Source organism: Sarcophilus harrisii, chromosome 1 (assembly GCF_902635505.1).
Source record: "Sarcophilus harrisii chromosome 1, mSarHar1.11, whole genome shotgun sequence".
In the NCBI taxonomy this organism is placed as follows: Eukaryota; Metazoa; Chordata; class Mammalia; order Dasyuromorphia; family Dasyuridae; genus Sarcophilus; species Sarcophilus harrisii.
Window position 1 is genome coordinate 165,668,076 of NC_045426.1, and position 22,457 is coordinate 165,690,532.

Below are 22,457 nucleotides of genomic sequence, written 5' to 3' on the forward strand. Positions count from 1 at the left end.
ATTTCTTCATCTGACAATTGTCTTCATATCCTTTGACCATTTATGAATTGGAGAATGGCTTTTGATTTTTTATAAATTAGAGTCAATTCTCTATATATTTTGCAAATGAGGCCTTTATCAGGACCTCCCACTTCTAATTTTAAAGGAATTATTTTCTTCAGAAAGATTTTTGTATCTCCTTTCCATTTGGCCAATTCTGCTTTTTAAGGAATTCTCTTTAGTAATTTTTATTTGGTCAATTTTGCTTTTCAAGGCATTATTCTTGCTGACTTTTTGTACCTCCTTTGACTATTATTAGCTTATTCTTGTTTTTAAGGTGTTATTTTTTCATTTTTTAAAATGTCTTCTTTACCAAGATATTGACCCTTTTTCAATGATTTTTCTTACATCACTGTCATTTGTTTTTCCCAATTTTTGCTCTACCTCTCTTGGTTTTCAATATCCCTTTTTTAGCTGTTTCATGGCCTAAGACCAATTAATATTTTTCTTGGAGCACGAATTTTTGATGTTGTTATCTTCTTTTGTTTGCTATTTCTTGACTTTTAACTCCATGCTAAAGTGGGACTCTGTTACTGGGGTGAACTTCACAGGTTCTCAAGCTTCATGGTTTTTATGCAGCTGCTTTCAGAGTTTGTTCTGGGGGTCTGTCTTTCAGTGTTTCCAAGTTGATATTTCGAATATACGTGTTTACTACTCTCCTACCCTGTTTTCTGGTCTTTAAGTGACCACAAGTACTCTTTTTTGTCCCAGAAATGTGATGAAAAAAAATCTGCTTACCTGTAGCCACAAGCTCGGATGTGCTAGTACTTTTTCCTTCCCTGGATTTAGCTCTGAGTATGGGCAGATGTAATGGAGTCCTACCCCCATTTCCAGCAAAAGGACTCCTGAAATCTCCTTCTGACCAGTTTTCCAACCCCATCTGTCTATAGGCTGAGATCTCGGGAAACAGCTGCCAGGGTTGCTAATTGAATCACTCCCAAGGCCTGCTTCTGATTTGTTTTGAACCCTGTACTAGCCTCCTTTGGACTGAGCTCTACTCTCATCCTATGTGAGGATCTTTCTTGCTGATATTCTAAGTGTGTCAAGTTGAAAAATTGTTTCTTCCCATCCTTTTGTTGAGTTTTGCTTCTGGAACTTATTTTAAAGGTAGTATTATAAGTATTTGGAGGGGAATTTGGGGGAGCTGACTCTTAGTCCCTATCTTTTCTTCACCATCTTGGCTCTACTCCAAAACAGAATTAGTAATAAGATATATTAAATAAGATTTATCCTCACACATACTGTTTGCTTGATTGCACACATGCATATTCTTTAGTATATATACTTTGCATATAGAACAAAATTATTTTAGGTTTATTACTGGGTTTTTGTTTTTGTTTTTTTCATTTAAATTTTAACCATACTGTAAGGTGATGGAAAACAGGGGTCCAAGACAGGATTTTTCATATCAATTACTGAGAGTAATTTAAAAATATTGTTTTGCTTGCACAAAAATATATTCTTACACATTATTTAACTTCTCCAAGACCTTAGTTTCCTCATTTGTAAATAAAGGGGCCAGACTATGTGATCTCTAAGGTTGAAATCCACTATCATAAAGATTTGGAAGACTTTTAAAAAGTAATATTTATTGTCTGCATACTCTTGTTTCTAATGCTGTTACTGTCATTGCTTCCACATAAAGTGATGATAAAATACTGAAAATTGCGGTTAAAGTTACCTCATCAGTGATGTTTATTTTGGCCAAGCAATATTCCTTTCTTATCCAAAGTAAACTACAAAGAATAGAGTAATAGCAATTATTTCTATTAAATTTGTTGTTAGTTGGGCTTTGGGATTATGGTTTGTGGTTGTTTTGATTCCTTTAAATTTTTTTTCTTATAAAAGCATTTATTGAATATCTACATTAAGAATAATTCATAGGCTCTTCTTTGCTTACTTTTGGGCCAAATCTACCACCAGTTTACAATGGAAGAAGTATATGGGAAGAAAAGCATTAGTTACATGCTTTTTTTTCTACAATTGGCTCAACAGTCTTTTTTAAAAATTTACATATATATATTTTAAATTTTATTTATTTTTTATTTACATATATGTATATATAAGTATAAAATACATTTATTATATTTTCTGTTGAGGAAAACATTGAGAAGGACAGGTGTGAATTTGAAAAACACACACACACACACATATATATATATATATATATATACATATATATATGTATATATATATGATAATATAAGTAGCATATATAATATATATAAGTATACATATTATATATATAATCACTTATATATATGTGTATATATAAGTGATTATTGTGCAAACTACTATGTTAGATAACTTTTGGAACTATAAGCAGGTAAGAGGAAAAACAGCTACCTTCATAGAGCTTATAGTCTAGTTTGGGGATAAGTGAGCTTTTTGGCTTTTCAAGAACACTTTGAGCAAAAATATTGATGGGAAGAATAGTTACAAATATATTCTAAGGAAATGTTGCTGGAGCAAAATGTTTAATAAAGAAATAAAACTTCACTGTCTTGAATCTTGAATAATCACCCCACATGGCTGACTTGATCCAAACTGTTAGATTTAGAGCAGGCTAATGATATAATAGATATAATGGAAATGTTACATTGGTTACAGTATGCTGAATGAATCTGAGCAGCTGGGAGTCTAAGTATGAAGTAACTTAGATTTGAACTAGGGAAACTACTGTGGAATTTGAAAATAAGTGACAACTTGTGAGAGACAGCTAATAAAAGATGATAAAACGTAATTACTGACCAGATTATGAGGAAGAGGATTAAATGACTAAAAATTTAACTCTCGAGTGATTAGAATGAACAAGTGTTAAGGGTAAGATTAGTTTAGTTTTAAAGATATGTTGAGAAAAAGCGCTTTTCTCTTGAATCTGCATGCTAATTTTCCTTTACAACAATTGTATTGAACTTAAAGCAACAACAAAAAAAACCTCTTTTCTGCATACATAACAACTCACAAAAGTGGATCATATCTAAAACTGAAAATCTCTTATTTCATATACCACTTGCTTTTTACAAAGAATATGGTAAATTCCTTTATGATATTTTCAAAAATCATCTTTCTGTCTATGCTTTCTTTTGAACTGGCTTATTATTCTGTACATTTTTTACACTGTTGTAATGACCTTCTTTTTGGTATCACTATTACCACTTTTGAATAGAATCTTTTGCTTTCACTATGACATTGCTGTTCATTCATTTTTTCAGTTATTTCAGACTGTTGGGTTTCTTTGCAAAAATAGTAAAATGGTTTGCCATTTCCTTCTCCATCTCATTTTACAGGTGAGAAAACTGAAACAAATAGGGTTAAATTACTTGTCCAGGATTATACTAGTAATTGTCTGAAGTTATATTTGAATTCAAGAAAAGGACACTTTCTTATTCCAAGCCCAACATTCTATCCCACTATGGCATCTAGTTATTCCTTGACATTGCTAGGTATTTTCATTTTGAAATTTCCTTAGGAAGGTGACTAGAAAGCTGTCTCTTAAGTTGGAAATTAAAAAAAGAGGAAGTGGGGGAAATAGTACAAAATTAATCAACATATTAAATAACTGACAGTATGTGCAGTGATTCATACTCGTATTTCACTTCTGTAAAGAAAGGTGAAAAGTTATGCCATTGCTTTCTACACTATTAGATAAAGTTGTACTAAATCAAACTTAGGTTTATTTTAAAATAGACTAAATTTAGAATTTAGAATAGGCTAAATTTACACAAACTGGCATTAGTAAGAAGCATGATTAAAATAAGTTTTTATTACCTTTAAATTTCCATGTAAGATTTTAATGCAGGTTTATTGAAATGTTGCACTAGATACAATTTAATGAACTATAGTTATTGTTCACTATAGTGAATAAGCTAAGCCCAGTTTATATTAAGAATATTTTATAAAAATTGGTTCATTACTTTTGCATCTGAGTAAATCTTACCTCTGTGGAGCCTTAACCTTTTTTCTTTCATTTTGGAATATATTTTTGTTTGTCATATATGTTTGTCATACTTAATAAGTATTTATATTATAGTATCAGACTTAAATACATTTTATTATTTATAATAGTATTAGATTTAAATACATTTTTCCTAAGTGGTTATGGAAATTAATACTACAAAAATCAAAGTCAAAAGGAAAGTGTTGTATAGATCATGTCATAAAAGTAGGATATAGGGTTACTATAGTACTTTGACCAATAGTAACCTCTACCAGCTGTCAATCTAGTCTTTTGTGCTGTCACCCTCTAGTGGTCATATGACTGTTTTTTAAATAATATAATAAGATAAAAAGTCTCCTTTTAATAAGCTTGAAAGTATATGAGGAATATTGTAAATTTAAAATGGAAATCTTTGGTGCAATATGGAGAATGGGTGTGTACTACACACTTTTTGCTAACCCCAAATAGGAAGGGCCTTTATCTCCCAAGAGTTGCTTGTACCAGTATGTCTTAGAGTAAACACCGCTACCATATCTCTCTTCATCCTACCCCCAAGATTTGATTGATATGAAACTAACCTTCATTAACTTCTTAGAACACTCTTTGGTCTTTCAAACTGCTATCATTTTCTCCCTTAAATATTCAAATATTGATTGTAGAAGAATGTGATTGTTCTCTTGGACATTAGAGAGTAGTACCAGGTCCAAAGAGTAACACTACTTATTCCAGTGATTCACTGAATCTTTGATCTCATGAACTTAGATTACTCTTCTAGTAGTATACTTTGCAACTCATTCATACATTTTTACTGGAAGGTATTGTTCTTGCTGTCTTTTGTAGCAATTAAGGCCTTTTCTCAGAGTTTCTGAATATTACTTCAGTTACTCTGTGGCACATAGACTAACCATCTATTCCTATCTATTCCTAGATGACTAGTTCATCTCCTTATCATAATGTATTTGGTATGGTTTGTTGTTGGTGATTTAAATTTCTTGTGTAAGTCCTTTAAACAGAAGCCTTTGGAAGTTCTCTTTTTTATATAATAAAAAATAAATATAAAATTATATTATATATACGTTTCTTTTTTTTTTATTATCATTATTATAGTTTTTTATTGACAGGACATATGCATGGGGAATTTTTCAACATTGACCCTTGCAATCACTTCTGTTCCAACTTTTCCCTTCCTTCCCTGTCCCCTCTCCCCTAGATGGCAGACAGACTCATATATGTTAAAGTATATCTTAAATACAATATATGTGTACATATTTATACAGTTCTCTTGTTGCACAAGAAAAATCTGATTTAGAAAGGTAAAAATAGCCTGGAAAGAAAAAACAAAAATGCAAGCAGTCTACACTCAATTCCCAGTGTTTTTTTCACTGGGTGTAGCTGGTTCTGTTCATCACTGACTGATTGGAACTAATTGGATCCTCTCATTGCCAAAGATAGCTACTAACAGAATTGATCCTCATATAGTATTGTTGTTGAAGTGTATAATGATATTCTGGTTCTGTTCATTTCATTCCAAACCTCTCTGTATTTATCCTGCTGGGCATTTATTACAGAACAATACTATTCCGTAACATTCACATAACAGAATTTACTCAGCCATTCTCCAATTGTTGGGCATCCACTCAATTTCCAGGTTCTAGCCACTACAAAAAGGGTGCCACAAACATTTTTGCTCATACAGGTCCCTTTCCCTTCTTTAATATCTCTTTGGGGATTATATTACTGGGATATAAGCCCAGTAATAAGACTGCTTGATACAGAGTTTGATAACTTTTTGAACATAGTTCCAAATTGCTCTCCAGAATGGTTGGATCCGTTCAGAACTCCACCAACAATGCATCAGTGTTCCAGTTTTCCCACATCCCCTCCAACAACTGTAATTGTATTTTCCTGCCATCTTAGCCAGTCTGACAGGTGGTATATAGTGGTATCTCAGAGTTGTCTTAATTTGCATTTCTCTGATCAATAGTGATTTGGAGCACCTTTTCATATAAGTAGAGATAGTTTCAATTTCATCATCTGAAAATTGTCTGTTCATATCCTTTGACCGTTTATTAATTGGAGAATGGCTTAATTTCTTATAAATTAGAGTCAATTCTCTATATATTTTGGAAATGAGACCTTTATCAGAACCCGTAACTGTAAAAATGTTCTTTGAATTTATTGCTTCTTTTCTAATCTTGTCTGCATTAGTTTTTTTGGTACAAAAGGTTTTTAATTTGATATAATCAAAATTTTCTATTTTGTGATCAGCAATGATGTAGAACTTTTCTTGAAGCTTTTCTTATTTATTTATTTATTTTTATGAGTAACAGAACTTACTAGAACCCACACTTGGCAGGCACAGCTTTTGAGAACTCAGAGTCACTTTCATACCTTCAGGAGACATTTTTCCATAAGTAGGAATTTTGTGGAGAGGAAAAACATTACTTGACAGGAAGATGGAGGAGACAATTTATTCCTTATTGTTTGAGATCTTTTAGCACTGGGTTAATGACCAGTGATCATATATGGAGTTTTATTAAATGGTTATGGCTTGTTGTAGATTACCTCTAAGATTTTTTCCAACAGTAAATCACACCAGGATTCAAATATATTGCTAAATGATCAATATAACATTTTTAAAATGTGAAATTGTTAGAATAATTTGTTTACTTTTATTTTCCCCCAGTTACATGTAAAAATAAGTTTTAGCATTCATTTTTTAAAACTTTGAGTTCTAAAACCTTTCCCTTCTTCCTTACTGAGAAAGGTAGTCATGCAAAACATGTCTATATTACTTGAAAATTACAGAAAAATAAAGTATAATTTAATTTATCTTCAGATACCATTAGTTCTCTGAAAATGGATAGTATTTTTCATCACAAGCCCTTCAGAGTGGGATCATTGTATTGTTGAGAGTAGCCAAGTCATTCACAATTGACATCCTTCAGTAATAATATTACTTTGTAATATTATCAAATAGTATAATATTACTTTGTTCATAAGTACAGTTTCACTTTGCAGCAGTCCTTCTAGGTTTTTCTGAGAGAATCCTGCCCACAGTTTCATATAGAACAATTATTATTCCATCATAATCACATACCACAGTTCATTTAGCCATTTGCGTCATTGGACATTCCCTCAGTTTTCATTTCCTTGACACTACAAAAAGAGCTGTTACAAACATTTTTGCATATATGGGTCTTTTCCCTTTTTTTATTATCGCTTTAGAACACAGAACCAGTAATGAGACTGCTGGATCAAAGATTATGCACAGTTTTATAGCTCTTTGGGCATTCATTTCATTTTTTTGTGGGTTTTGTCATGACAGAATCAATTTATAAGCTTATTTTAGTATTCAAGAGAAATTGGTGAGCACTTAGGCAGCTTTCTAGCTTTTCTCTGTCATCTTGGCTCTACCCCATGGAAGACTTAACTGTCTTCAGATCATGTTGCACATTAAGGAAAACGATATTTTGGGCAGATCATCAGGGTAGGTTTGATTGGAGGGAGAAAATATTATTCATATCCAAATCCTTCTAAATGAATAAGATGAAACATGCTGGTAACAGTTCAGAATAACAGTTCAGAATAGTATATATCTATAAAATAATGAAATTGAAGTGAAACAGTGACCCCTAAAGGTGAATATAGAGATTAAAAAAAAACTTTATTGTATAGTAAGCCATCACCCAGAATATCAGAGTATTAAGTTGCCATTTTAAAAAATGATTTTCTTATTCTGAAATATTTATTGCAAAGAACTAGGTTCAGAAGCAAGCCTTAGTTTTTAAAGAAGTCATGAACCTATTTAATTCTGTGAATGATTTGTAGGCAACATTGATCGCTTATTTCAAAACTTTTGGTCTTTAAACTTAATTCTGGCCTGTTCAGTTGAAAATCTACAGAAAAGTGGATGTAAATCATTTGAATTAATGTTCTTTGTGGATTACTAGACAGATTTATTTATTTGTTATTAATTTAATACCATGGATGCCTATGTCTATATCTATATACAGCCAAAGCTTTTTTGGCAAGTTCTGTTTCTTGCATCATCAGCTGCATCTTGGACATCTCAAATTCAATATTTCCAAAACAGAACTCTGCATACTCCATCTTTTCTTCCTAACTTCCCATTGTTGATGAGGGCACTGCGAATCTCCTAGCCATCCAGGTTTGCAACCTTAGTGTCATTTTTCATTCTTCACCCACATATTCAGTCTTCAGTGAAATTTTATTTCTTTCACTACACACTTTCTCTCATTTATGTCTTTTTTTTCTCCACTCACAAAGCCCCATCTCTCTCTCCTCTCTGCCCTCTTGAGTTGATAAATTTATTCCCTATTAAAAGTAGAATAAAAATAAAGTTTTTGGTTTGACCTTTAAAATTCTTAACAACTGTTACCTTCCTACTACAATCACTGAAAATCCTGAGAACCACAGTTCCTGGTAATTATTAATTTACTTATTTGGCAATCAATAAGTTTATGGTGAGTGGTTTCTCTTGGTTACCTAAGACCTCAAGGGAGATTTTGGGAATTCTTATGATAAGTGAATCTCAACCCTGATTGGTGGACATCTAATGAGGTGGTCTAAACCGCTTCAGTGCCTTTTGCTCAACATGTGATTTGATCATGAGATTCATCAGCCTCAATCTGACTTGAGGAAGGCATTTTCAACGTGACCTCTCTAGCTTGCTTTCTTCTTTAAGAATGGGGTCACCCGAAAGGCTAGTGAAGGGGACTAAGGACAAGCATTTTTTTCCTTAGGATAAAGATTCCCCAGACTGCATTCTGTGTATACTCTAAACAGATATTAGGTTTCCTAGTTGGTTGGGATCCAGTCCAAAATTGCTGAGTGTGTGCCTTGATGTCTAGGCACAATCTCATCAATTAACCTTGTCCTTCACAGATTGACCTTAGATTGGCGTTTATTGAAAATAGAAGGGAAAGGGTGGATCACAAATTAATAATTAATATAATAGTGTAATATTGCTTTTTTTTAAAAAAAAATACTACTTTTGGGTCCTTTTATATTTTCCTTTCCTCTACTGGGATGCAGCTATACTGACCTTCGTGCTTTTCCTTAAATATGACAATCTATCTCCTACATCTCTACCTTTATATTTATGTACTGTTTGCCTGTAATCCTCCTCACTTCTGAGTACTGACTGCCTTCAAATTCTACTTGCAAGACGACTTTCCTTTTTATTATTTATTTATTTGATTTGGTGAGGCAATTGGGATTCAGTGACTTATCCAGGATGACATAGCTAGTAAACATTAAATATCTCATATCAAATTTGTACTCAGGTGGTCCTGATTTCAGGGCTAGACCTCTATCCACGGCGCCACATCTAACTTCCCTGAGTCTTTTCCTTTCCCACCTCCAACCCCTAAAACTAGTGACTTTTTCTTGAGATAGTCTTCCATTTATATTGTTCATCTTGAATTATGTACGCTTTTTTGCAGGTTGTTTCCTCCATTAGAATGTGTGAGCTACTGAAGGGTAGAGCTGTAGTTTTGCCCTTTTTTATACTTAGCACAGTATCTGGCATATAGGAGATCCTTAATAAATTTTAGTTATTATCGATTGATTGATGATACATATGAGTACATAAGTACTTCTTCCAACCTAGTAAGTATTAAAGTAATAATCCAGTGTATTTTAAAATTTTGTGGTTTAACCAAATTGATACTTGAGGTTTTATTTTTACCAAGAAAACTAATTTTATCTAACTTTTATGATGTTTATTATCTAAAAGTATGAAACCTTTATTTTTATGTTTTATATAGAATTGAGCCCAACCTAAATTATGTAATTATTTTTAATCTGTTCACAATCATTTATCTTCTACAAGTTTGTACAGTGGAAAACTTAGCCAGCCTTTCAAGAACAAGATTTTCTAGACTTTTACAGAATTTAACACTATTGTGTTCATTAAGATATTTAAAGTGCCACAGTGACCACTTAGTGTACCAATTAGTAAAAATTAGTGATCCTCCTTATAGGTACTAATAATTGTGAAAATAAAAAAAATGCTATGGCTCTTTAAGTATTTCATCATATATATTAATTTGACTGAGAAGGTTAAATCCTTATTCTAAATGCATATTTTTGAAAGTGAGTAGGGAGTTCAAATATGTTTTTGTGGCAATGCCAGAATTCTGTTTAATCATTCAGATGATATTATTGCATTAGTGTGAATTGTTTCCTATAACAATTTGCTACCAAAATAATTTATGTTGGTTTGATTTACTTTGCTTGTTTATAAAAGCATTGCTTTACTGTGAGGTGTAGAGGAATTAAGGAGTTAAGTTAAAGAATTAGGAGAAAAGTATTTGACTCCCATCTAGTATACCAAGTATACTTACATTTATAGAAATGAAAATTAAGTTGCACTGTCCTTATAGATGAGGGAGTAATATTTTAAAGAAAAAATTTTTATTACTTTTACTATTAATTTCTTGGTGAATTACTAGAGCACTGTATTTTTGTGTGTGAGTGTAGATATATCCTGTATCTTAGTATATATGTTGAATTTCTTTTCTTCTCAGTAGCATTGCTTCCATTTTGTTTTCCCACTTTTAAATTTTGTTTCAAGGCATTGACCTTCTCATGATATCTTTAAGGTCTTTGTAACTTAACAAATATTTAAGAAGAGCCTTACTTCAAAAAAAAAAAAAATCCTTTTAGGCAACTAGAGTTATATACACTGTAAATATCAGCATAAGAGAAAGTAGTGTGATTTTAGAGAAAAGAGTAATATAAATACAGTCTGAAATGAGAATTTGTAGAGGGAGAAAACATTTGGGTGGATGAGGGAGTAGAATAGGAATAAGAAAAAAGCTCTACTTAAATTGAACTTTGCAGGAAGAGAATGATTTTAACCAAGGTAAGTTAACTGGGCAATTCATTCTTGCAGAAAAGCTGACCTGGATGGAGTCTGGAGTACAGTAAGATAGAGAATGGGTCCCATTTGGGACACATAAAACCATACTATCCATGGTTTTTTCTTGGCAAAGATAAGACCTGGTTTACCATGTCCTTCTACAATGGATTAAGGCAAATAGGTTAAATGACTTGCTCAGGGTCACAACTTTTAAGTGGCTGAGGTTGAATTTGAAATCGGGCCTTTCTGACTCAAGATTCGGGCCTCTCTCCACTGAGCTGCCTAATTGGCTTTGTTATAAATAGTAAATTTTGGTCAAAATGGAGAATTTTGTGAAGAGAAACAATGCAAAAGAAACCTGGAAAAGTATGTTGTTGCAAGATTAGAGAAGATCTTCAGTCTCCGCTAAAGAATTTTATTCTATACATGATAGACAGCTATAATGAAGGTTTTTGAATAGAAGATTGAGAGTGGATCAGGCCTATATGTTTTTTAGAAAAGCTTTTCTCACTTTCTTCTAAATATCTAGTTCCTCTCATCTCCTACATCACTACATGTCCAAAATCTTCAATTTATATTGGGAAGCAAGTTATTTATCCATTCTTGGAAACATCATAATAGGTTTTAAAAATTGATAATTTTATTATTTCCATTCCCATTTATATTTCCCTCTTTAAAAATAAATTAATATAAGCTTTGTATGTACTCAGTCTTAGAGCTGGTTAGAAAAATATTGTCTAAATGATACTGTCTTCATTTTATCATATATATATCTTGGCAAAGAAAATTGTGTCTTAATCACATTTTAGTTCCCCAATGTTAATTTGTAATCAAAACACTATATTCTGAGTCATTGGCATGTTAATCTATGTTGAAATAACTTTTTATATGCTATACAAATGAACTTTTCTTATCACAAAATACCATTGGCATGAATCTCTTCTTTCTGACCTCATCCTCTTAGCAACTTAATTTATTCTTTCAATAAGGGAGAGAGGAGCAGAGTAGAAAGAATTATAATATTAGTAAAGGTGCTAAAGATGGGAACGGGTATTGAATGTGGATTATGGGAGGCTACCTAAAGGAAAAATATTTGTGTTCTTATTTATGTTATATATTCTTATTAGGGCTGCACAACTCTGCAAGGAAAATACTTCATACATTATCATCCTTATTTTGTAGTTGAGGAAAATCAGATTTACAGAGATTGTGACTACTCTCCCAAGATTTGCTTCTGGAAAACTAACATTGAACAAACAACCTCAGATAACTTGAAAATACTTAAATAATATTTTCATTCTTTCCTGGTTTTCATAGTCAGAAGTGAGCTTCTAACACAGGTCTTAGAGTATGGCTTACATCAGTACTACATTTCCTAGGACATTCTATGTCTGAGCAAATTTAAAAATGTTGCTTTGAAAAAAGTCGTTCTCATAGAAAACTTATCTCTCCTCTCCCCCTTCCAAATTTGCCTCCTTTTATATAGTTTTTTGCCTTTGCTATGCATTCTATTAACGTAGTATGACTAAAAGATACTGATTGTTTCCTCCCATGATACAGATTTAATTATGCCCTGTTTAAAGTCTGACTTATCGTTGCTTAGTCTTTTCAATCTGGGTATTTTGATTCCTTGACTATTCATCTCTTTATTATACATGTATTTAATTTCTCTGTTTTAGTTTCTTCACATGTTACATGGGAGGCTTGAGCCAGATGATGTTGTTCAGCTCCAATGATTTATGATCAATAATCGGAATATTTTGACACAGAAGCCTGAAATCTTTATGTCATTAACATTTTTTTTGGGGGGGGGGTGTGGAATTAAATAAGAAATAATGAGAGAAAATATTTCAAATAATGAAATAGTTTTAAAATTAACTATTTTCTTAAATTAGCAAGGATTTTCTTTTCTTCTCCCAAATGCAGACAGCCAAGAAATATTTACATTCTAAAAATGTTATATATCATTCATATTGAAGCTATCTCTATTTAAGATAATGAGTAGCCTACTGGGCTTATATCCCAAAGAGATCTAAAGAAGGGAAAGGGACTTGTATGTGCAAAAATGTTTGTGGCAGCCCTTTTTGTAGTGGCTAGAAACTGGAAACTAAGTGGATGCCCATCAGTTGAAGAATGGTTGAATAAGTTATTATATATGTATGTTAAGAAATGTTATTATTCTATAAGAAATGATTAGGGGGATGGTTTCAGGGAGGCCTGGAGAGACTTACATGAATTGGTGCTAAATGAAATAAGCAGAACCAGGAAATCATTTGTATTTTGTGTGAATGTACATATGCACTATACTACCCAATTTGCTGTTATTTGTGGGGGTGTGAACTATTCTATAAAGCAATTTGAAACTATACCCAAAGGGTTATATATCAGTGCATCATACCCTTTGATCCAGCAATACCACTAATAGGTCTGTATCCAGAAGAGATCATAAAAAAGGGAAAGCGGTCTACATCTATAAAAATATTTACACCAGGTCTTTTTGTGTTAACAAAGAATTAGAGATTGAGGCGATGCCCATCAATAAGTGAATGGATGAACAAATTATAGTGCATAATGATAGAATACTATAAAAAATGACGAGCAGGCGAATTTCAGAAAAACATGAACTAATGCAGAGTGAAATGAAAAGAACCAGGACAACATTGTATATAGTAATAACAACATTGTGACATAATCAACTATGAGAGACTTCTCAGCAGTATTTCTAAGAAAATTCCAAAAGATTCACGATGGAAAATGGTATTCACATACAGAGAAAGAACTATGGAGTCTGAATGCAGAATGAAGTAACAGAGAAAAGACAAAAATTTGAAACACAAAATCTTATAAAAATGGATATTGATAATTTTATTTTTCCAATTATATTTAAAGATATACATTTACAAAAAAATTGTCTGTTAAAATTTCAAAGTAATAGAGATATAAAGAGAAAACTATTGATCATGAAGGACTTAGTCCAAAAGGACTTTAGAAAATTTTGAAAAACTGTGGAAAATAAGTCAAGTGACATTTTTTGCTTAAATTGTTCATTTATATTTGCTCTTCGGGATAATAGCATTGCCTTTCGCATGGTTAGTGCTACTTCTTAGCTTGGGTATCAGTTCCCAAGGTGTTTCAAAAATGATGCTTAAGTTTCACTTGGAACTTGGCATATCTAAAGAAGAGTTTCTTGTCTGCAATTAATCTAACTGAGATTTTACATTCACTATGAGAATATTCATTATATTGTATATTTTATAGTATAAATTATGAAAATTATGAAAACTTGAAATATGAGCTCCATGTGATGGGATTAAGCTATTGTATTTAAATGAATGTTTCATTTACCTAAAGTTTTGTTTTATACATCTTCAATTTTTTTAAATTATAAAAATATATTTTAAAATGTATTGCATCTTGAACATAAAATAGTCTTTTTATGTCTCTTATTTGCAACATTTATTGTACTGTGCTGCAGATAAGGGAGTGAAAGTAATTTGATTACTAGTTAGTAATGATTAGTTAGTTAATATTTTGTAAGCAGTAAAAAGAGAAAAAAAAATCAAATATCAGTCATTGACTTAATTCTTTTCTAAGTAAGAAGTTACCTCATTCTCCTAAAATTTTTTTATTTAAATTTTTTTTTTTAGCATTTTATTTTTTACCCAGGTACATGTAAAAGTAATTTCCAGCCTTTACTTTTTTAAAGTCTTAAAAAAATCCTAATTCTCTACTCCTTCCCTCTCTCCCCATTGAGAATACAGTTTGGCGTGGAGCCAAGAGTAGGCAGGATATTGCCTGAGCTCTCCTCAGCTTCCCTTAGAATCCATAGTAGCTCAAATCTCTGAAACAGATTTTGAAGTGACTGAACCAACAAACATTTGAAGTGTAATATTTTTCCAGCTTAAGATATCTTGTAAGCACTTCAGAAAACGTCTATCTCATTGGGCACGGGGAAATTTGGCCTAGTGCAGGTACAGTATAGAAAGGCCCAGTTTGGGGTGCTTGATGGGGGTAATCTAGCAGGAGGCTCTTAACCAACATATAGCAGTGTTGGTTACTCTGTTCAAGTTCAATAGGCCAGTGAATCAGCAGACCAGTTGTGAGACCTCCAACACAACTACAAAAAGTAAATTCTGAACCTCCAAATCCTAGCATAACAAGGAGGACTTGGCCAGACCCATTCAGCACAGTGGGAAAGCCTGTAGCACCACCAGTCCTAGTCCCAGCCTCAGCCCAGCACAGACAGAGAAAACGACCTCTGTCCCCCTGCAAAAGAGATTGGGACAATTTCCTATATGCACTAGGAACAGAGCTCAATTTTTTAAAATGAGCAAAAAAGCAAAAAGAGCTCTGACCCTAAGAAGCTACTATGGAAACAGGGAAGGCCAGAACATAAACCCAGAAGAGGACAGCAGAGGCAGATAATCTTAAGGTGATACTTCAGAAAGAGGACATTAAATTGTCTCCAGCTTAAAAGGCTGTTTGCAATGGTTCAGAAAAGATCTTAAGAAAGAAGAAAAGTGGGAAAAAGAAATGAATGCTACACAGAAGTATGAAAGATTTGGGGGAAAGAATCAACAGCTTAAGAAAGAAATTGAAGAAAATCTCTTAAAAAATAAATTTGGTGAAATAGAAAAAGAAAGCAACTCTTTGAAAAATAGAATTGGTTAAATGGAAAAAAAAAGTTCACTAAATAAAACAATTCCTTTAAGTAAATTGGCCAAATTGCAGAAAGAGGTAAAAAATGCTAACTGAAGAAAATAGTTGACTGAAAAGTATAATTGGAGAAATGGAAGTAAATGACTCAATGAGAATATTGAGAATTAGTCAAACAACCCACCCCTCCCCACCCCCAATTGGTTTGTTTTTTTTTTTAATTAAAGAAAATATAAACTACCTCATTGGATAAACAACTGACTCGGAAAATAGATCCAAGAGAGATAATCTTAAGAATTGTTGAACTACTGAAAGCCACAGTGGGGAAAAAAAAAGAACTTGAATAACATCTTTCAAGTAATCATCAAGGAAAAACTCAACCAGAGGGTCAAATAATCTTATAAGAATCCACTGAGCACTTTCTGAAAGAGACCCCCAAATGAAAATTCCAAGGAATATTAAAAGTAAATTTGAGGAGAAATTAATGCAGGCAGCTAGAAAGAAACAATTAAAACATCAAGAAACCATAATTGGGATTACCCAGCACTTAGGAAAGTCCACTTTAAAGCATTGAAGAGCTTGGAATATAATATGGAAGGCAGAGAAGGTGGGATTACAATCAAGAATCAACTTCTCAGCAAAACCAATCTTTCAGGGGGAAAGATGGATCTTCAATGAAATAGGGGATTTTCACTCATTTTTGATGAAAAGATCAAAGCTGCACAGAAAATTTGATCATCAAATAAAAGACTCAAGAGAGACATAGCAATAGGGAAAGGAACTAGTCACAGACACAGTATTAATCAATAAGCAGGTATTTATTAATTGCCTACTGGGTGCCAGTCACTAGTTGGCACTAAGGATAGAAATATATCCATTAAAACAATCCTTGTACTGGTCGTGAATATGCATTATAATGTTGGACACAAGTATATATGAAAATTTATATTGCTTAAATATAAAGTACTATGTGTCTGTACACATACACACATACATACAAAACAGTGTCTGAGGGAGAATAGTATCGTTTGATGTAGATCTGGAAGAGCTTGGGGAGGAGAACAAGAGAGAAGGAACAACCAATACCATCAGTAAAGGAAATATAATGGTGCTGATGAGCCAGGAAAGGAGGATGAGGAGCAGTTAAATAAAAAGCATACCAAGAAAGAAGAATGTCACAAAAGTCTAGGTAGAAAAGCAATAATTCAGAAGAATAAGGGTGGTTATACACTAACAAATGTAGCAGATAGGATTGAGAGATTTTACAATGAAGAGGGAATTGGAAATTTTTGAGGGAAGGTTTCAGTCAAGTGATGAAATTGAAATCTATATTGCATCAAGTGGAGGAAAAGTTGCAGAGGAAGGAAGAATAGACAATAGAATTCAGTAAAGTTTTTTTTTGAAATCATGAAAAAGATTGATGATTGAGGATACAGCTACTGGAAGTTGTTGGGATCAAGTTCATCTGTGCAGCCTTTTGGGGTTAGCCTTGGCAAAGAGTAGAATTACTTCTTTGTCAGAGTTAGGGGAAAAGGAAGAAAGAGTAATGTTGGGTAATGTTAAGAGTATTTGAGATGGTGAAAATTAGAGAAGAAGGAACTCATGTATAGTATTTTTTTTTTCAATAAAATCAAGAGTCAAAAGTAGCATAATTCTGATTTCTGAGATAGGAAAGAGACTAAATCAGCCACTAGTCTTCATTAGTATAGTTCTTGAAAACATGGGCAATAGGATACCTGTGGGTGGGAGAGAGGTCCTTTCCTAGTTCACTGGTTCCAAATTTCTTTCTTCCCACCCCCACACCCCCCATTAAATGGTAAATCCCCATACCCACCACAATTTCCAGTAAGTGCTTAATGATATAATTTGATGAATTCCAATCAAACAGCCCACACAGCTTTGACCAAAGTTATTTTATAATCTATTTTTTTCCATTTATTATGACTAAACTTTACCTTGTGTAAGGAATTGATAACTGAGTTTAGCCAACTATCTGAGACCAGCTTTGTACCATGGCCAAATGAATCTTCCCCAACTGTAGTGGCCTACTTCTTCAGCCCTAAGTGAAAGTGCTCCTTGCTCCGAAGTGCTACTTATTCCTCCTAAACAGCCAAAAACAAACATCTAAGTTGCCCATGGGAAAATATTCTGCAGGCCCCTCCTTAGTAGCTGACTAAAATAAGGTGACAGACTAGATTTTATAGTTCAGATAATAAGGGCCTATCATAATATGTACTTTATAAAGTAGGTAGTTTAATATTAATCTTTATTAAAAGTTTACTGTGTGTTAGACCCTGTGCAAAAGTGTTCAGGATACAAAGTAAAAACAGGAAATGGTTATGCTCCCCCAACAAAATAGTATTCTAATAAGAACACAGATTTATACAAGATCAAATTCAATTTTATAAAGTAGTTTTAAAGGAAAGGTGGGAGGTGTCAGCTAGAAGGGCCCTATGAAGAAAGCACTGTTTAAGCTGTCTTGAAGGAAATCAGGGATTTTTAAAAGCATAGGTAAGTAGGGATAGCATTCCAAGTGTATTAGTAGCAAATAAAAATGAAGTTTTGGAATATGAAATGGAGTAATGTTTAAGAAAAACTGAATGTTGGGCTGTGAAAAAAAATTGTCAATAATAAAAGGTTTTCAGAATGTTCTGTGTTCTGCAATATCAAATATTCTGCCAAGATTTAATTTTTTATGTAAAAATAGTTCATCTCATTAGTATGCAAATTTATTTTCCTATTCAATAATGACAAAACTGTATGTATACCAATGAATTGTTTTAAAATAAATTTCTTTGATTTATTATTAGTAAATGTTTGATTTATATACCTATTTTATGTACATATGTATCTGGGGTCATGTAAAAATTTCTTAGGTGAAAAGAAACCCTAAAAATGCAAGTATCTAGATAGTGTGGTAATCTAGAATTGATGCTTAGATGAGAGACTGAAGATAGATATATGGGTCTCAGAGTTACCAATCCAGAGAAAATTGCAAGCAGATGAGGTCAAGTAAAAAAAGTGTAAAAATAAGAGAGAGCCCAGGATAAAATGTTGGGGAACACTTGTAGTTAGGTGGCATGACATGGATGAAGCTCCAATAAAAGAATCTGAAGAGAAGTCAAGAGAGGTAAGGAATGTTTAAAAAAAAAAAAATTTTTTTTTTTTTTTCAGAAGAGAGAGTTACCAAAAAGAACTAGGTGGTCAGTAGTGTTATAAGGTGTAGAGGTTTTGAGAAGTTTCATTATATTTGGTGATTAAGAGATCTTTGGAAGCGTTGAGAGGAAATAGAGGTGCCAAATGTAGGCTTTTTTAAGGATTTTAAGAAGAGGAGAGATACAGGGCATGGAAAGGGAACAAGCATCTATTAAGTGCCTGATGTGTGCCAGGCACTGGTACTTAGTACTGTGCAGATTTTCCTATAAGTTTGTGGGGTTAATAATAGCATTTAATTAGATTTTTTTTTTAAAGAATCGGGGAAACTTAGTTTATATTTACAGGCTACAAAAAAGGGTCCCATAGATTGGAAAATGGGGGGAGACCGAGGGAAATCTGATGGAAGAGATGAGAGAGAATAGAATTTAGGGTGATCTTTGTAGCAAACTTTTGAGAGGACATGGACTGGAATTGTGCAGAAGACAGGCATGGACGGATTGTGACTTGAATTGGTGGAAGAAACCCCCAAATTAATAAGATCATAGATCTAAGTATTAAGAATTTGAATAATAAAAGTGAAATCAGATTCTTTAATGTTATTGTTAAATTATCCATTATGTATTTTGAAAATTTTTTGGAAATGTCAGAGTTTTTATCCCATTTTTGAACATTAGAATGAGCAATATCCCATCTTTTCCTAAAAACATTCAGAGGTATATTAAGTTTGCAGATGCAGCTTAAATCATTTAGCTGTTGCTTGAAATTGTTTAACCCATAAGCTATTTTTTTAAAAGGAAAATTGCTTTTATTCATTGAGTTTGTTTGCACTGGGAAAATTATCTGTAATTTCTTTTTTAGACTGAATCTGGTTATGGATCAGAATCGAGCTTACGGCGACATGGCTCAATGGTATCACTTGTGTCAGGAGCAAGTGGGTATTCAGCCACATCTACTTCATCATTCAAGGTTAGTTGTTACAAATAATTTAAAAGAATGAAACATAAATAAAAAATAAAGATCTTAAACCTTTTAGCCTTAATAATAGAAAGACTAATTCATGTCAGAATGAAGGGTGAGCTAGGACCAACACAATTACAATATTTATCTTCCAAATAATTTGACAACATTAAATTTTATTTTGTACATATAGAGCATGCAATAAGTAGTTGGAAAAAAGGGATCTTACTAATATGACATTGTTTTGCAAGATAAATGAGTCAGAATTCTGCCACAAATATTCCAAAAATATTATTCTTCTCTTGCCCCTAAAAAAAAATGAAAAGATAAAATATTCCATACACAGTAGATAAAAATCAGCTTATTTTATCTCTTTACATCATTTTTGAATGATTTTTTTCATGTTTCATTATTTTCTAAATTTTCTAAATTTGTTTTTTAAGACCTAAAAAGGCTTGGGTATCAGAAGAATGCAGGTTATAATTTCTAATGATAGTTAATCTATTTTCAGGTATAATTCATGCAGCCTTTTAAAAAGAAATTTTATAAATAGTTCTCAAATGATCACATACTCATTAACTAGTTAAATTTCTTTTTGATATCATCAATACTTGGTAATAGCCAGGTCTTAATTGCTGGAAAGTAAGATTTGTTGGTATGATGGATGATGCTAATGTCAAAATAAATATAAATTCCAAATAAATTATGAAGTACATGTTTGTGATAGATGTAGAAGAACTGACAAGTTCCTTAAGATAAGTAAAACATAAATAAAATTCTTACAGCAAAGTAGTAACTTTTGTGAATATGTAAAGGATATCTTATTTCTAAGGAGTAATCAAACTAACCACGCAGGGTGATTCATCTTTTTACATTCATTGACTAAAAGAAAGGAACAAATTAAACCATTATTTTTCATACCGACACAAAGGAAATCTATTGTAAAAAACAGTAGCATCACATTTTATAACTAAAACATTTTTATTCAAAATGGTGTAGAAAAGTCAGAATACGTAACTTGAGGAAAATTTGTTTTTTACTTAAACAAATAGTTGAAATCTATTTTTGATAACGTTTCTTATTTGGGAGAAATTTGCTGATATCAAGGATAATTTACTATCCAATAATTTCATGCTAAGAAATAACCAATTTGTGAAATTGGCTGTTGGAACTATGAAATTAATCTGGAAAATTACCAAGTAATTTACGTGCTTAAAACATACAGTAATATTGGATACCATTTGAATAAAGAATTATCTGATTCATCTGAGTTGTAAACAGTGTCCATGTATGAAAGAAGTCATTTCTTGGAGATAAAATATGGTTATAAAATGTCATGTAGTACTATGGTCAGTTTGTCATTACTCTTATTCCTTGGGCCCACTGAAGCCATTGGACATTCCTGGTTTTTCCGTGGTAAAAGTAACCTCATCTAAACTCATCCTACAAGCCAAAGAATGATTTGGAAAACCACAAATTTCCATTATTTATATTGTATTTTATTTTATTTTTGACTCATTAAACATTTCCCAGTTATTTGGTTCTTTTGGGATGGGATGTTGTTGTGAGTTTGCTGCCTCTGCTCTGCACTCACAGTAGGTTTTTTCCCTAAGCTGGTGCCATGATCAGAGGTTTAGCTTTGGACTCAAAAGACTGTGCTTGATTATCAGCTCAGCCCCTATGTGGCCTTGAAATGTCAGTTCATCATGTGGAAATGATGAGTTTGGACTTGATGTCCACTTGAGTTTGTAACTCAAGGTTTTTGATGCTTATTTTGTGATTACCTGATAGGTTATTATTGTTTTGCAATTGAAAATACCCCCCAAAATTCCATGATCCATGGCTTTGAGGAATTTTGATAACTTGGCTAAAATATTTTCTTTTGTGTGTCTTCTCTGTACTTCTATTTTTTCATTTGCCATGTTACATCCAATGATTTTTAATCCAACTTTTAAAAAGTACAGTTTAAACTTCATTCCTTTTTCCATATTTAAAAAAAAGGAATTTTAAAGTCAAAACAGCATTTTTCCCTTTTAAAATTGGGACCTACATTGTTTATATGTGCCAGGTTGATCACACTTCAAGGATCAATCATTCAGTTTCAAGTCAGCTGTTTCTGGAATGGGGATGGGGTGGATGGAGAGTGGGACATGGGTTAATATTGATACTAAAAAAGTGAATGAGAAATAGTGCTTTTAAAAAGAATGTAGAACAATTAGAAGAGGACATCATTAAGAAAACTTAGAAAGTATCCAGGAAGAAGGGATAATCAATAGTGACACAAGGCAGAATTTAAAAATGACAAAGAATGAGAAAAGGTCTTAGAATTTAGCAAATCAGAAATCATTATTTTTGGAAAGTACAATTTCATTGAGTTGGTGAGGTCAGAAGCCAAATTATAAGGGAACTAGATATAAGTGGGAGATAAAGCTGGAGTAGAATGTTTTCTAATTTTGCCATGAAGGGGAAGAATCATATTGGGGATAGTTTGAAAGGAAGGGAGAAACAAATAAAGGTTTTTGTTTTTTATTTACATTTTTTATCTTTTTACTTAATTTTTTTTTTTTTTAAAATTTTAAATTTTGTTTTCTGTTAGGGGCAGGGAGGGGGACAGATCTTTGTCATTTTAGGCAAGGAACCAAGTGAATAGAGATCAGTGATGAGAAGGGACGATCAGTAGACAAACTCTAGAAAGAAACTGGAATCAGGAGTACATTTACAAGGATTAGCTCTGATAAGAACAAGACAACTTCTTTTTAATAAGAAAAAACACAGCATACAAGAAGTAGGGTTATGAAAGGTCACTAAAATAGGCACGAT

The 22,457-nt window shown here is 32.4% G+C and overlaps 1 protein-coding gene across 2 annotated transcripts in view; it reads left to right on the forward strand.

The window, feature by feature from the left end:
* CERT1 (ceramide transporter 1) overlaps positions 1–22,457 on the forward strand; it is a 130,003-nt gene that overhangs the window by 44,995 nt on the left and 62,551 nt on the right. For both annotated transcript variants that reach the window (XM_031966363.1, XM_031966357.1), the window contains exon 4: positions 19,539–19,646. In XM_031966363.1, the coding sequence (XP_031822223.1) occupies positions 19,539–19,646 (108 nt within the window). The remainder of the gene's footprint in view (positions 1–19,538; positions 19,647–22,457) is intronic.